At 41.4% G+C, this 16,754-nt stretch overlaps 1 protein-coding gene across 1 annotated transcript; it reads right to left on the bottom strand.

The window, feature by feature from the left end:
- Positions 1 to 1,290: 1,290 nt before the first annotated feature.
- LOC108411836 (presenilins-associated rhomboid-like protein, mitochondrial) lies at positions 1,291 to 16,597 on the bottom strand. Its single transcript, XM_017683596.2, has 10 exons — positions 16,471 to 16,597; positions 14,685 to 14,874; positions 13,706 to 13,846; positions 13,020 to 13,068; positions 11,333 to 11,428; positions 9,754 to 9,903; positions 8,246 to 8,316; positions 6,485 to 6,586; positions 6,294 to 6,391; positions 1,291 to 4,952 (listed from the first exon to the last, which is right to left on the bottom strand). Exons 1-10 carry the CDS (start codon positions 16,557 to 16,559, stop codon positions 4,826 to 4,828), a joined length of 1,113 nt encoding a protein of 370 aa, XP_017539085.1. The 5' UTR covers positions 16,560 to 16,597; the 3' UTR covers positions 1,291 to 4,825.
- Positions 16,598 to 16,754: the final 157 nt, after the last annotated feature.

Raw genomic sequence — 16,754 nt, 5'->3', positions numbered from 1 at the left:
AATGGGCTGTGACTCCTGTGTTTTATTGGCTTAGAGGATCTTATTGGTATCAATTCTGCCTGAAAGCAGGAATAAAAACTCAGATTTATGAGGTGAACGTTGCTCAACAGCTACAGGCCGATCTAGGTATGATTTTATGGCCATGGAGAGAAAACAGGCCGATTCAGCTTCCCCTCTGCCGAAAAAGGACCATCAGAAACCAGTCAGGATCAAACCTAATGGTTTTACGTTCTACCCTGAATTGGCTTAACGGTTTCCAATACAGAGACCACTATTTTCCTGCTGAACACCTATAGACCACATTAGGAAACCACTGAAAATCAGCCAGTGGTCTCCTGTTAAACCATTAGGCCCCTTTACACTGTAATATCAACCCATTCAAAAAGCCAAAACACTTTTACAAAACCATCAGGAACCAATAGATGGTAAGATGCTCAATGGTTCCAGTGGGGAAAATCACCATCATCAAAACAAAAACTGTTTTCTTTTGGGCAAAAAAGATCTCATTTACAGTTTCCCTCCATGTGTACACCCTTAAAGATGGTTCTTCAAGGGTTCTTTAGTAAAAGGAATGAACCATGAGTTATATATAGAACCATTTCAGTTGTGTAGATGGTGAAATGGTTCTTCAGACTGATGGAGAATGTCTTATATATGGTTCTATATAACACCAACATCAATCTGAAGAACCACTTCACTTTCCTTCCACCAGTTTAGCATGAAATGGTTCTGTGTAGAACTTGCAGTGTAAATAGAACCACACTCTCTACCAAAGAACCCCTGTAGAATCATCTTTTAAGACTGTAGTCTATCAGCCAAGACGTGTTCAGTGTCTGAAGTTTGATTTTGTAGTTTTAGCACTTCCACATCTACCAACGTACATTCTGTTCTATGTTCAGTAAATAATGCCTGAAACAGTGTTTATGCACATGCAGCTTCAGATTTCCTTATTAAAATATTACACTCTGGTTGAACATTTCAATGTTTTTACTCATTATTTCATTGGCGCTTTATTATTATTATTGTAAAATGTGACCAAAGTTGGCAGTCCTACTACCAGCGGAATCTACCCTCAATTCTAAACACTGTTTAATATGTCCTTGTTACCATAACCTGGTTTTTTCCTTTCAGAGAATCTCCAATGCCATCTTCAGGGCAATTCCATTACTGTGTTAGCTCAGAAGACACCCTGGAGAGGTGAGGGACTGAAAGAGACGGCAGAATTCGCCTAGAAATAACTGTGATCGGACCCAATGAGCATTTTGTACATGACTTAACAAACAGTCTGTATTACACAGTTTGCTTAAGTTAATTTATTAGCTCACTGAGGACAGTCTAGCCAAAACAAGTGAGTTCCTATTGAAAATGCAACAGACAGGGAATAAAGGGCCCTGGGAACATAGGACTCTGAAAAGACAGGGTTCTGGGAACATAGGACCTTGGGTACATAGGGCTCTGGGAACATAGGACCTTGGGGACATAGGACCCTGGGAACATAGGACCTTGGGGACATAGGACCCTGGGAACATAGGACCTTGGGGACATAGGACCCTGGGAACATAGGACCTTGGGAATGTAGGGCTCTGGGAACATAGGACCTTGGGACCCTGGGAGCACAGGATCTGGGAACATAGGACCTTGGGAATGTAGGGCTCTGGGAACATTGGACCTTGGGAACGTAGGGCTCTGTGAACACAGGACCCTGGGACCATAGGACCTGGGAACATGGCACCTTGGGAACGTAGGGCTCTGTGAACACAGGACCCTGGGAGCATAGGACCTGGGAACATGGGACCTTGGGAACCAAGGGCTCTGGGAACATAAGACCTCGGGAATGTAGGGCTCTGGGAACCTAGGACCATGGGAACGTACGGCTCTAGGAACATAGGACATTGGGAACGTAGGGCTCTGGGAAAATATGACCCTGGGATCAGAGAATCCTGGGAATGTGGTGCCCTGGAAACATAGGACATAGGAAACATAGGGCTCTGGGAACATGAGACAGTGTGAACAATAGGGTTCTAGGAACATAGGGTTATGGGAACACAGGACCCTGTGAACATACGTTCTGGGAACTTAGATTCTGGGAACATAGGACCCTGTGAACATTGGGTTCTGGGAACAAATGGCTCTGGGAACATCGGCTTCTGGGAAAATAGTGTGCTCCTATTGAAAAAGTAATGCTGCTCGTTGTTCTTTGTATGACCTCTGGTGACCTAATGACCCTCAGAACTCTTTCATAGGTTATCTTAATGTATCATATTGAGGTTTGATGTATCACACAAAGAGCCCAAAGAACATAGGACCCTAGGAACGCAGAGAAAACAGAATCCCTGGGATGATGATCCTTGGAAACACAGGAAGTGGAAACCATATGGAGTTGTTCAGTATCTCTACCAATCTTGATGGCGTGGTTTATGACACTGCATGACTCACTGTGATCTAAAAACATGGAGTAGTCAGACAAATTCGTAAGAACCAAAAGGACGTTAGACTATTAAAAGCTGTTACAGCTCAAAGCTGCAGATAAAAACAGTATCCTGGCTTCTGAATTCTGACAGCAACCATAACAGTGTAAATTTGATTTGTGTCCAGACTGAATTCCACTAAATGGACAAATTCAGAAAGTTCCAGTGTGGAGTAAGAGGTGAGCTGTGGGGGCAGTGGGAGGTGCTGCCCTTTTCTCTCTGTTTTCCTTCTATTCAGGGTGTTTTATGTCAGCCTGAGGAGGAATCACTCCCTCCATCAGTGACAAGTTCCTCTAGCTCCACCTTCAGGCCAAAACGTGCTTATAGACTGACTGAACACTCCACTATTCACCCACTGATATCACCTTCTATTATTATTATTGATCTTAGTTCTTTGGTCACTTGGTGAGAACTGATTTCGACAGAACATGAGAAGCTGCTAAGAAATAAAAAATAACCAAAATTTAAGAGGTGCTGTTAGATCTTCATCCAGCGTGTACGTCCACCAAATTTCAGCACCTTAGAACAAGATCTTCTGCATTTTTCCTCATCCTGAATCTGGGAAGGATGTGTGTAACTTTTACTGACAGACCACTTGGGATTTCTCTGACCTTAAATAAACATTTTATTAATTTCCAAAAAAAACAAAACAAAAAAACCCCAAAAAAACAAATCTGCAGACTCTACAACATTTACTTTGCTGTACAGCTTCAGTGCGTTCTGGCCCGCAGGTCTAGAGCTGACGATCCTGCTGGACCTCATTATGACTGGTTAGAGTTTTGATTTTGCTCTACGAACGATCTCGATCTCCTCTTCTGAGGAGGTGCTACTTTACACAGCAGCTCAGGAGAAAATTTACTACCAAATCTCAAAATAAACCATCCGAGATGCTCTTTAACAGACTCCACCCACAAATGTGTTCTTTCGTAGCTAGCATGGACGTGCGACGGCGTTTTGAGGGACGGCATAAAATTTGTAGCAGCATTTATGTGATCAACAAGATGTCCAGCTAAACAACATTATTTCCTTCATTTGGATTGTTTGGCAAGAGATGACAGCTACTCTCTCTTACTGGACAAACTTTATGCAAATGAGCTGAGCATCAACCAATCAGATTGGTGATATGAGGTGGGGAAACTGGTTGTGGCGCCCTCTATAGTTAAGCTACATAAGCATATGAAGCATTAGATTATTACAATGGTCAAAATATATCGATATGAAAGACTCATTATGTTGGTTGAAAATTTTATGTTTTTCTAAAGAACGTTAAACTACAAAATGCGGCGTTAGCTTAATCGCACACGGCTACTGCAGATTTTAAACACCTATAAACAAAATGAAACAAAAACATAGGCTCCACTTTACAAACAGGTGCTGGAAACATTAAAAAATTCAGGTCTTTTGTTATTTGGCAGCTGTTATTTTTAGCAATAAAACAATCCTGAAATCTGGGGGTGCTGCAGCCCCCTCATGTCCCTGGTAGCTACTATTGTGAGATTGGATAAAAATCCCATTCAACTAATTTTTTAATCCAGTAACTGACCTAACGTTAGCCCAATGGCTAATCTGCCGTTGTTTTAAATGTGCATAGTTTTGTTTAGTCTTGTTACGAGGTCACATCTGGGGACAGCTCGTTAAACTTTGGGTGCTAGATTGCGCCACTAATAAGAGTCTGCCCCCTATATAGCCACGCCCCCTCTACGACCCCATCCCCAGATCCTTACAGCCTTCTATCATTGGCTTACGGAGCTGTTTTCGCTTGTAAGAAGCTTATTGTTTCTGTGATCTCGGCACATGTGGCTCACAGCTGCACGCTTACCTGGACTTTTCTGGACTATGTTTCAGCTACATACGCTACATCCACGGGCTAAAGGCAGTTGGAAAGTGTTGACAAGCGCAGCAGCGCCCCCTGCTGGAAGCTCTGCCTTTATGAACTGTTGGACTGGTTTAGCAATTTCACACCCAGTTTGTTCCCACCCTAATAAATCTATATTTAGCACCCAAACCTCTCATGGTTGCCCTCATCTCGTTATGAAATGATGACTGGACCCCTAAGATTTTGATTATCTGCAAGACCACAGTGTGTCTCGAATCTAAACGTCTCGAATCTAAACTCCAGCCTAAATTAACAGGAGTTTTCCATAAAGTTTGTCCAACCTCACATCAGGAGCACATTAGCGGGCGGAGTATCTGGGTCAATCAATTCAAGATGTACCTGAGTGGAACCTATTACTGTACGACGTGTGTGTGTGTGTGTGTGTGTGTGTGTGAGAAAGAGTGTGTGGTCCGTTTGCTCTCCTCTCCTCTCCTCTCCTCTCTTGCTGTGGCTGCTTGTCCTGTCATTTTCTCACACTCCTCTAGATGGAGCCGTCGCCCCCAGAGCCGGAGCTGGACCCAGGGCCGCGGGTCCTGAAGTTGTGCCATATCTTCACCAGCGGTTCTCTGTTCTTCCAGATCAGCTCGTGACCGTACAGGACGTACCATCTAAACAGACACAGCGAGACACACCGGTCAGCATCTGATCACAAGACCCACTAGTGAAAGTGGACGTCAGTGAATGTAGCTTTTATACCAGCCGTTTCAATACAGTGTCCACTTATCTGTCCACATGTGAACTACTGCAGGTATGAATTATTAGCACCTAAAATATGCAAATATGCCCAACACGTCACCTATGAGAACCGACTGTCTGCTTGCCATTTAATGTACCCCAGACCTTTACAATGCATCACTGATACACTCTTAAAAAATATGGCTTTTCAAGGGTTCTGCAGTGAGGACTTCGAGGCTTTGTAGACTTTTAAGTACTTTGTAGAACCTTGAATACTCAAAGAACCATTAGCATGCATAAATGGTGGTGAAATAGTTCTTCAGACTGACAGAGAATGTGTTGTTTATGGTTCTACTTATGTTTCAAGCATAAATTGGTTCCATATAGCACCAAAAAGGGTTCTTTTACTGTTATGATGTCAGGTTTGCAACAATAGTACAACCCTTTTTGGCACTAGGTAGAGCCATGGAATGGTTCATCAGACTGATGGAGAATGTGCTGTGTATGGTTCTGTATAGAACCTTCTTCTAAGGATTCTATATGGCACCAAAAAGGGTACTTCTATTGTTACAATGTCATGGTTATAACAACAGAAGAACCCTTTTTGGTGCCAAGTAGATCCATGGAGTGGTTCTTCAGACTGATGGACAAAGTGTTGTATATGGTTCTACATAGAACTTTTTGAAAAGGGCTCTATATAGCACCAAAAAGGGTTCTTTTATTGTTACAATATCAAGTTTGTAACAACAGCAGAACCCTTTTTGGTGCTAGCTAGAACCATGGAAAGGCTCTTCAGACTGACAGAGAAACATGCTGAAAACGGCTCTATATAGCACCAAAAAGGGTTCTTCTATTGTTACGTATTGTCATGTCACGCTTGTAAGAATAGCAGAACCCTTTTTGGTGCTATACAGAACACTTTTCAAAAAGGGTCTATGTAGAACCATATAGAACATATTCTCCATCAATCGGAAGAACCATTTCACCATGCAGAGAACCATTTAATCATGCAATAGGTTCTCTGAGTGTTCATGGTTCTAGATAGAACCACTTTACTAAAGAACCACCTATATTAGGTGTTTGTGGGACAATTAACGTCACTCCCTTCACCTGTGAGGGCTGATAATGTTTTGGCTTGTTGCTGTAAGTAAACAAATATGTAAACAAAAATAAATGCATTTCATTGACCGACTGAGTCTCTCAACACCAAGAACACGACAGCTGATTGGTCCGCTCGGTGAAGGCAGCACTACCGAGCACATAATCACACTCACATGCCAAACAACGCTCCTCCCAAATGAGCAGCATGGTCGAAGAAGCGCCATCCCATAATCAGGCCTGCCGTATCCAGGGCAACGATGGTCTTCAGCGCCTGTGACGTAGGGCGGTCAGTTTGTTTTGAATGTAACGATAAACACTTATTAGTGTAGCAGTAAATAGTGAATTATACTCATCACAAACTCACGTTTCCAGCGGTGAAGGTGTACATGGGGAGGAAGATGATGGCCAGTTTAGCTTCAGGCATCTTCGTGCACACGGCTGCCAGGACGGTCATTATAGCCCCGGACTGAAACACAGCATTTAATAAAGAACGGCAGCGGCTAACATAAAACATTATTATAACATTTAATTAAATGAGCTTTTATGGACAAAAAAATATTTAAAACATGAAAAAACAATGAAAAATGTACCACATGGTCACTCTGACAGACTGTAATACACTACAGGAAGCGTAGGGGGCGATACGGCTTCTACTGTTTCATTTAAAAAGCTCTATAATGTTCATATGATCCACACAGTCGCTCTGACAGACTGTAATACACTACAGGAAGCTTAGGGGGCGATACGGCTTCTACTGTCTCATTTAAAAAGCTCTATAATGTTCATATGATCCACACAGTCACTCTGACAGACTGTAATACACTACAGGAAGCGTAGGGGGCGATACGGCTTCTACTGTTTCATTTAAAAAGCTCTATAATGTTCATATGATCCACACAGTCGCTCTGACAGACTGTAATACACTACAGGAAGCTTAGGGGGCGATACGGCTTCTACTGTCTCATTTAAAAAGCTCTATAATGTTCATATGATCCACACAGTCACTCTGACAGACTGTAATACATTACAGGAAGCGTAGGGGGCGATACGGCTTCTACTGTCTCATTTAAAAAGCTCTATAATGTTCATATGATCCACACAGTCGCTCTGACAGACTGTAATACACTACAGGAAGCGTAGGGGGCGATACGGCTTCTACTGTCTCATTTAAAAAGCTCTATAATGTTCATATGATCCACACAGTCGCTCTGACAGACTGTAATACACTACAGGAAGCGTAGGGGGCGATACAGCTTCTACTGTTTCATTTATAAAGCTCTATAATGTTCATATGATCTACACAACCGCTCTGACAGACTGTAATACACTACAGGAAGCGTAGGGGGTGATACGGCTTCTACTGTTTCATTTAAAAAGCTCTATAATGTTCATATGATCCACACAGTCGCTCTGACAGACTGTAATACACTACAGGAAGTGTAGGGGGCGATATGGCTTCTACTGTTTCATTTAAAAAGCTCTATAATGTTCATATGATCCACACAGTCACTCTGACAGACTGTAATACACTACAGGAAGCGTAGGGGGCGATACAGCTTCTACTGTTTCATTTAAAAAGCTCTATAATGTTCATATGATCCACACAGTCACTCTGACAGACTGTAATACACTACAGGAAGCGTAGGGGGCGATACGGCTTCTACTGTTTCATTTAAAAAGCTCTATAATGTTCATATGATCCACACAGTCACTCTGACAGACTGTAATACACTACAGGAAGCGTAGGGGGCGATGCGGCTTCTACTGTTTCATTTAAAAAGCTCTATAATGTTCATATGATCCACACAGTCACTCTGACAGACTGTAATACACTACAGGAAGCGTAGGGGGCGATACGGCTTCTACTGTTTCATTTAAAAAGCTCTATAATGTTCATATGATCCACACAGTCGCTCTGACAGACTGTAATACACTACAGGAAGTGTAGGGGGCGATATGGCTTCTACTGTTTCATTTAAAAAGCTCTATAATGTTCATATGATCCACACAGTCACTCTGACAGACTATAATACTGTTGAAAAGGGGGCGATACGGCTTCTATATGAACATTGTTATTAACTATGCCTTGGTATTAGAGTTTAATATTGATGATGTAATCACTCACCGCGCCCAGTGATGGTCCTAACCGGCCTGTAGCTGTTTTACACACGTAACTGACAAACGTGGAGATGACCCCTGGAGAAAAAAAAACACAAAGGCCAAAGCTCTTCAAGGGTTCTTTACGAAAAGCAATGGCTCTATATAGAACCATGAACACTCAAAGAACCATTTGCATGCTTAAACAGTTCTCCGCATGGCGAAATGGTTCTTCAGTTTGATGGAAAACGTGTTGTATATGGTTTGTCGTGGAAATGTATTTAATAGTGTTGAAATATGCCCTTTGAGCTATTATGCTTAAGGATGATGTCACAGTGGCCGAGAGGTAGCGGGAGTGTTTTATGTCTCAAGAGATTAGTGGCAGTGACCTCGCTATGAGAACAGAAGCAGAGTGTGAAGATTTGGTGAGAAAATCAGACTTGCTGTGTAAACACAGCCAAAGTTGGACGACTTTGAGGAGCTTCGTTTTGCAAAAAAACTGTACTGAGAGCTTTAAACATGCATTTATTACATAATCAATAAATATTGAATAAATGTAAGATTGAGTCTGTTAATCTGTCATTCTAACTAGCAGTAAACTGCAGAATACATAGATTTTCTTATGCTTGAGTTCACAGGAGGACGGGGTTTAAGTCTGTCTCCTACTGTTTGAATTTTCCTGTTCCACCCTAAATGGTGGCGGCACTCTGGACTCGCACAACATCACGGTTACAACTGTGACAGGATCGTTTTCCAGTAGTCATGGGACTCATCGTAAAATGTCAGGCAAAACGAAACCACAAACAATATCCCAGATAGCCAGAATCTACTGGTCCGCTGGCTCGATAAGGTCGGCTCCCTCCGTCCTGCATATAATCTGTAACTAGTTTATCTCCTCAAACAGATTATACCCACACTTTTACACTAGACTTTTATTTTGGAAAGTGAACTAAGATAAATACTACAAACAACTGCGCAGAAAAAAAAAAGACCAGGCCTGATAGAAAATGATTATTTCAAAATGTTGTTGCTAGTTAAAATGATTTACTAGACTAATTTACAAAGTATAACTAAAGAAAGGAAGGTAGGAAAAATCAGTCACTTGGACTGTTATTGGAAACTGAGCGATGAGCAGTGGAATTTTGTCTAAACAACTATGGGCCACCCGGAAAACGCTGAGCAAAACACCAGTGGACTGCCAGCTTTGCCGTCAGCGGCCGACAGCGGATCAGGGATGCGAGCCTGCAAGCTCGCGCTGAGGCCCGTCCTGCGTGCGCCACCTTATTGACCACCTGGACGCAGTCTGAGTGAGACGAGAGACGTTTCAGGGATGTATTAACAAAGAAAGATTTGGGTGACTATTGACTTCTAGTGTGTGTTAGCTGCGTTAGCCTCTTAGCTCCAGTGCTAAACTACAGAAACCAATTTTGGACACTCATCACGTCTAGACTTAGTGGACAATGGCGTGAATGCGATTTTTTTGCCGAACCGTTCCTTTAAACACGGCCCATATTGTAAAAACCTCACACGGCGCACCTGCGGACAGGTACATGGCCAGGAACTGCTCTCTGCCCATCATGTTGACGATGCTGGAGGAGAAACTCCACAGGACGTACATGTTGGCGGCCATGTGGAACAGAGAGTAGTGACTGAAGGTGGACAGCAGCATCGGCCAGCACAGCGTCTCTGCAACACAAATATACAAACACACGGCTTGAGGTAAGCTATAAGGCTAAATTTAGCTCTAAAGATAAAAGACATACATCAATAGAAAATAAAATAAACTTCAAACCCGCCTCAAACGCGCACACGTATCTCTACCATGCTCGATTTGTTTCTAAGGCCCCCCACTCCTTGCGTCCCTGCAAAAGGCTAACGTAGCTAGCTAACAAGTAATGGAAGCTTAGACCAATTAGCATCATGGCTAAATCATAAAAATCTGCCTTAAACTGTGTGGAAATATTAAATAACCTCTAACAGACTCGATTAGACCAGGATATGTTTGGTGTGAGAAGTTTGCTTCTTTAGTTTTAGCACTGGAGCTACGAGGCTAACGTAGCTAACAAGTCAAGTCAAGTCAGGTCAAATTTATTTGTAGCGATTTTTCCAACTAATGATGTCACAAAGCTGCTTCACATTAATTCCAGTAAAGCCAAAGTTTTAACGTCACCCCCAGGTGAGCAAGCCAGGGGGGTGACGGTGGCAAGGAGAACCTCCCTCAGAGCTGAGGAAGGAACCTTGGGAAGAACCAAGGCTCACCAGGGGGGACCCATCCTCCTCTGGTCAAACTACCTACAGAGTTATTATACTACTAATATTAATAGCAGCAGTATTAGTAGTAGTAATAGCTAGGAGTCTATGAAGACTTCAATGTAGGGTGGGCAGCTAGTCCAAGGCAGGTGGCGGTAGCTGGCCTGGAGCGAAGTAAAGAATCCTTATGACTGGACATTAGCACAATGCTAACTCTGCATGACTAAACCATCACATAATGTGTGTGTAGACGTTCATTATCTCTAACTCGTTTCTGACTCTGTGAGACTCACTATTTTCTATAACCATGGACTGAAGCACACTAGCATAAAGCTAAAAACAATAGCAGCCACCTGGAAGGCTGAGTTTGGTCTGTACCTTTGTCCATCTGACAACATGTTCAGATTACTCAACACCGTCTGTGGCGTCTGATGACCTAATTAGCTTCATGCTAATTAGCATGGTAATAAGTGCCCATTCCTTGTTAGCTACGTCAACTTTGTAGCTCCAGTTAAAGCTAAAGAAGCTAACAGGTCTTGTGGGGCGGGGATGGGCTTTTTAAATTGTCTGTGTTTTATCGATTGCAAAATATTAACGATGATAACTTTAATAATTTATAACAAAGAAAAAAACAACGAAACACCTTGAATGAAAATGAATTTTTTTTTTGCATCCTTGTTTTTTTTTTATTAATATGGCAGTGATTAATGCTGTAAATATGAAAAACAAATAAATAACATCGATTATTACAATAAACACTGATAATATAATAAACTGTGACAAAACATCGTTAGAGTAAAATGAACATTATGACTCTGCAGTAGGCCACGCCCACTGGGAGTGCCTGACGGATGGGTTTACTCACTGGAGGCGGGGTTAGAGGTGAAGTATCTCACCATCGTGCGCTGCAGATACGGGATCCTCCAACAGCAGAACACCAGCGCGTTCGACGCTATGATACCTGCAGAGGAACGGCGATATGAACAGGTTTATCTGCTGATGGGGGTCTCAGCGAATGTGTTCCTGTAGATCAAAGACCCTTTTTAATGTTTATCAATGAGTGGGAATGTCACATTTGACTGACCCGTCCAGTCTAAGCCTAAGTGCTTTATATACAGTGACAACCAGACCGAAGGTAAGGTGGTCCTACGGTGATGGTCATAGTAAAGGAGTGGGGCTAATGTGGGGCGGTTATCATTTTCTGGATTGTTACTTTGAGATAACAAGTTAATTAACTTGTTATCGCAAGACAACTAGTGTCATCTTACAATAACAAGTTACTTGCTATCCCGAGAAAAAAGTTATCTTGAGATCACAAGTTAATTATCTTGTGATCTTAAGATAAAGTTGATATCTTGAGAGAACACGTTAATTATCTTGTTCTCAAGATAACTAGTGTTATCTTGAACTAACGACTTGCATATCTCGAAAAAAGTGATTTTAAGATAACATGTTATTTATCTTATCTCAATATAAAAATCTTATCTTGAAATAATACGTTACTGCCTTGAGACAACAAAAGTTATCTTGAGATAATAAGTTAATTATCTTGTGATCTCAGGATAATACTGATATCTTGAGATAATAAGCTATTTACCTTGTATTCTCAACATAAATGTTCTTGAAATAATGACTTATCTCAAGATAAGTTATTTATTATTATTATTTTAAGATAATGTTATCTTGAGAGAACAACAGTTATATTGACATAATGAGTTATTCATCTTGTAATCTCAACATAACAAAACTTATCTTGAAATAACGAGTTACTTATTACACTGAGACAACAAAGGTCATCTTGAAATAATGAGATGATCATTATCTCAAGATAATTTTGTTATCTTGAAATTAGTTACTTATCTTACTTAACATTGTCTTGAAATAATGAGTTACTTATCTTGTTATCTCAGTATAACAAAATTCTTGAAACAACAAGTTACTTATCTTTTCTCATGTTATCTTAAGATAACAACGCAGAAAATAATAGCAACAGCTTGCGGCCTCTCTGGAGTTCCGTAGTTTACAGTATGTTGGGATCAACATAAAGTTAAGACGTGGTACAAAAATTTGGAAATGTTAATAAATAATAAGCTATCATTTCCTGTTTATTGAAACGCCCTGAGTAGCGCACTTAGTTTATTTTTAGGGCTTTACAAATTTATTTATTATCATAAAAATCACGTACAACTCGGATCATCATCCAAAATATCTAACATTTACGGCATTTGGCTGACGCTCTTACCCAGAGCGACTTAAAATTTGATCAATTTACACAAGGAGGCGAAGCTGGTGTTAGGTGTCTTGCCCAAGGACTCTTATTGGTGTAGTGTAGGGTGCTTGTCTTCATTTTTACAGCTGCATACAAACTGACTGAAACTCGGAAGAAGTGAATTTCATCACAGAATCATTTCATACACACATCTTCAAACGAACTGGTTTTATATGAACGACATCAGTGACCCCAAACTTTTGACTGGTAATGTGTGTGTGTGTGTGTGTGTGTGTGTGTGTGTGTGTGTGTGTGTGTGTATGAATGTACGTCTGTATCTGACCGGTAACAGTTCTCTGGCCTTCACTCAGACTGTTCCACCACTGATTCACCTATAAAAAAAATAAATAAATAAAAAAAAAACACAAATAAGTTGATGTTCATAGTGAAACTTTAGAATGAATTACAATCAATTAAAATAATTTTTGGCCAAAACAAAGTATGAAATGAAAAAAAAAGTTGCATGGTCAATATTTTATATAAAAAGTAACTGTCATTCCAAAATGATCCGACTGAATCACAGTGAAACACATTTTGTAATGAAATGAATCGATTCTTCCAGAACCGCGACCGAGTTTAACGGTGGTGAAATTTGAGATTTCATGACAGACTGAATCACTTACTAATGAACCATAATTAATTGGAATGATTTGTCACATATGGTTTATGAAAAACTGAAAATCATAATTGAACTGAATCGTTCATGATGAATGTAACTGTTCCCTGAAGAATCATTACTGAACTGAATCATGGTGAAAGATTTCATGACAAACTGAATCATTTTCTGAAGAATCATGTTTGAACTGAATTGTGGCAAATTCTGAGAGTTTATGATGGAATGACTCGTTCTGTAAGGAATCAATCACAATTGAAGTGAATCACTGTGAGGTCAGAGATTTACACCCGTAACTTTCATTGACATGTTTAACCACAAACACACACGCACCCTTCAAACACACACGCACACACCTGTTTGCGGAAATCTCCGTGCTTCTGTGGCCGCAGTTTATCCAGCCAATCAGCTCGCACCTCGTCGAAGTAGCTCTGAACGCGGGACTTAAGGCTTTCATACTGCCAAATCGCCGCTGCGCCGAATGAACAGCCTGTAAACTGACCTGGAGTCAGTACTATACACAAATATACTACTACACACACAGTGCTATACATAAATACACAACTACACACTGTACTACACACACAGTGCTATACACAAATACACAACTACACACTGTACTACACACAGTGCTATACACAAATACACAACTACACACTGTACTACACACACAGTGCTATACACAAATACACAACTACACACTGTACTACACACACAGTGCTATACACAAATACACTACACATACACACACACACTAGTATTCACACAGTACTGCACACACACTAGTATTCACAGTGCTACACACACATATACATATATTATATATATGTATATATATATATATATATATATATATATATATATATATATACACGCCACCACACACACAGTACTATACACAAATACACTACTACACACAGAAGTCTGGATCTGATTGGTCAGATGTTTGGCCCTTGGTTGGTCAGAAGTCTATATTTAGTTGGTTAGAAATCTGGATTTGGATGGCCAGAAGGATGGCCTTGACTGAAGTTGGATCCAGCTCGTCAGAACGCTGGCCCTGATTGGTCAGAACGCTGGATCTGGTTGGTTAGAAATCTGGCCCTTGTTGGTCAGATGTAATGGCCCTGGCTGGTCAGGGGGCCAGCCACGACTGGCCCATGAGCTTCCTACAGTCCATAAATCTGATCCTGACCTGTCCTGGTGCAGGTTCAGTGTGCAGCAGAAGTTGTCATGGTAACCCAGTGTATAGTGACCCACTGCTGTGAGGCAGAAACACACACCTCTGACCAGGTTCAGGTCCAGGTCCAGGTTAAAAGCCCAGAGTGATGTACCTACCCCCACAGTGAACACCAGCGGCTTCACCAGTCTCCTGAATGACCTTTTGGGCAACTGCGGGGTGGGCGGCTCTACTGGAGGAGCCACACCCCTCTTCTGCACCAGCTCACCCTGCTCCGCCTCTTTCTTTGGCTCCACCCTCTTGGCAACCTTGCGGAAGCCGCATCTCTGCTGATGGTGGAGGAGAAACCTGCACACAGAGGATCACAGCACTGAAGATCTCACACAGCCAAACAGCAGCAAGTCTGGAATAATCAGCTTTCTTTGGGGACTATTTTGCCGCACAGCTCCCTGCATGTCACGTATCCCTCCACCATGAATGGAGTTTAAGTTCTCCAAACTATCATAAAACAGCGTCTCAGTCATCAGGCAGTGAATTCAGAACCATTTGCTGTAGGAACTTTCTGTGAGGAGCTTTTAGAGGTGGACGTCTGGTTCCTATCACCACCACTGTGAACAATTCTGACTCTGTAAGTTTTTCTAGAACATACTAGAATTTAATACTTTAATTTATGGGAATTTCGGAATATCAACGGAATTCTGCTTTACTCTCTTCTTACTGCACAGGTTTGACTTTGATTCTTCAGTTTTGGCTCAAGATCTCCGGCTCTTACTGGAAACTACCACTAATAATAACAACAGTACTAACAGTAAAATGACACACTGAAAAAGGATGGTTCTTCGTGGGTTCTCTAGCTCTAGTTGTATACAGAACCACTTCATGTGTAAAAGGTTCTTCAGATTGATGGAGAATGTCTTGTATCTTGTATTGATGGAGAATGTCTTGGTCTATTTAGAAGCTTTTTGAAAAGAGTTCTTCTACTGTTACGATATCAAGTGCATAACAACAGCAGAACCCTTTTTGGTGCTACATAGAACCATTCTCCAAAAAAAAGGCCCTATATAGCACATTCTTCAACAATCGGATGAACCATTACACCATGCAAAGAACCATTTAAACATTAAATGCTTCTTTATGGAACTCATGGTTCTAGATATAACCATTGCCTTTAGTACTAAAGAAACCTTTGGAGAACCATCTTTTAAGCTTGTAGCTACAACAACACAGATTAACACCATGACTAATTCTAATACTACTAACACTATGAACAGGTTCAAATTAGCACCCCAAAATAATAATAATAATAATTTTAATAACAATAATTATTATAATAATAATAATAATACTGTTGACAACTGCAACAGCCCTAATATTGACCCCACTATCAACCCCAACACTACTAAAACAATGAGAACCCAGAGGCTAAAAGTAGCATTAATATCCCCAATAATGATAATAATAATAATAACAACAATAATAACAGCAGGATAGTTGCACAACTATAATAATAAAAGAGTTAACAACTGCAACAGCCCTAATATTGACCCCACTATCAATCCCAACACTACTAAAATTAACATTTAGAACTCAAGAGATTAAAATCAGCTGCAATATGTCAATAATAACAATAATAATAATAAAGTTAACAATTGCAACAGCCCTAATATTGACCCCATTATCGGTCCCAACACTATTAACACTGCTACACCACTAATATCTACGGTTCTGGGGTTTAAACAGCCACTGATGTGCAGTTAAAGCCCCCCTGTGTGGTAGGTGTGGTGATGTTGGGGGTACCTTCATTAATTAATACCCCTCTTCTGTTGAGCTGTGTTTGTGTGTGTTCTAACCGGCTCGTGCTGTGACAGCGAGCCCCTGTGTGTATATTTTTTCCCTCAGTGTGGTCGAGGGGGGCTATAAGACCCCCCGTATGTGTTCGTTTACCCTCTGTGAGCCCCGGGGTGGGGGAGAATCGCCCCTGTTGCCCCGCTCCATGCTACCCAGCTGCCCGCTCGACTCCTCCACGCCATCATCTGCCTTCTACCGCTGCAGCGCCCAGCAGCGACGCCCAGCGGAGCGGAGGAGCAGCGGCAGCTCAGCAGCTCATACGGCCAGACTCACACTACAGAATAAAAGTCCGCGCCCTGCAGGAGAATCAGCAGCGGAGTGAAAGCGAGCGCTGGAAGGGAGAAAAAGAGTCTGAACATTCAACGACGCCGTAACGTCAC

Source organism: Pygocentrus nattereri, chromosome 17, assembly GCF_015220715.1.
Source record: "Pygocentrus nattereri isolate fPygNat1 chromosome 17, fPygNat1.pri, whole genome shotgun sequence".
Taxonomy (NCBI): Eukaryota; Metazoa; Chordata; class Actinopteri; order Characiformes; family Serrasalmidae; genus Pygocentrus; species Pygocentrus nattereri.
This window is presented reverse-complemented; position numbering and strand designations above follow the sequence as displayed.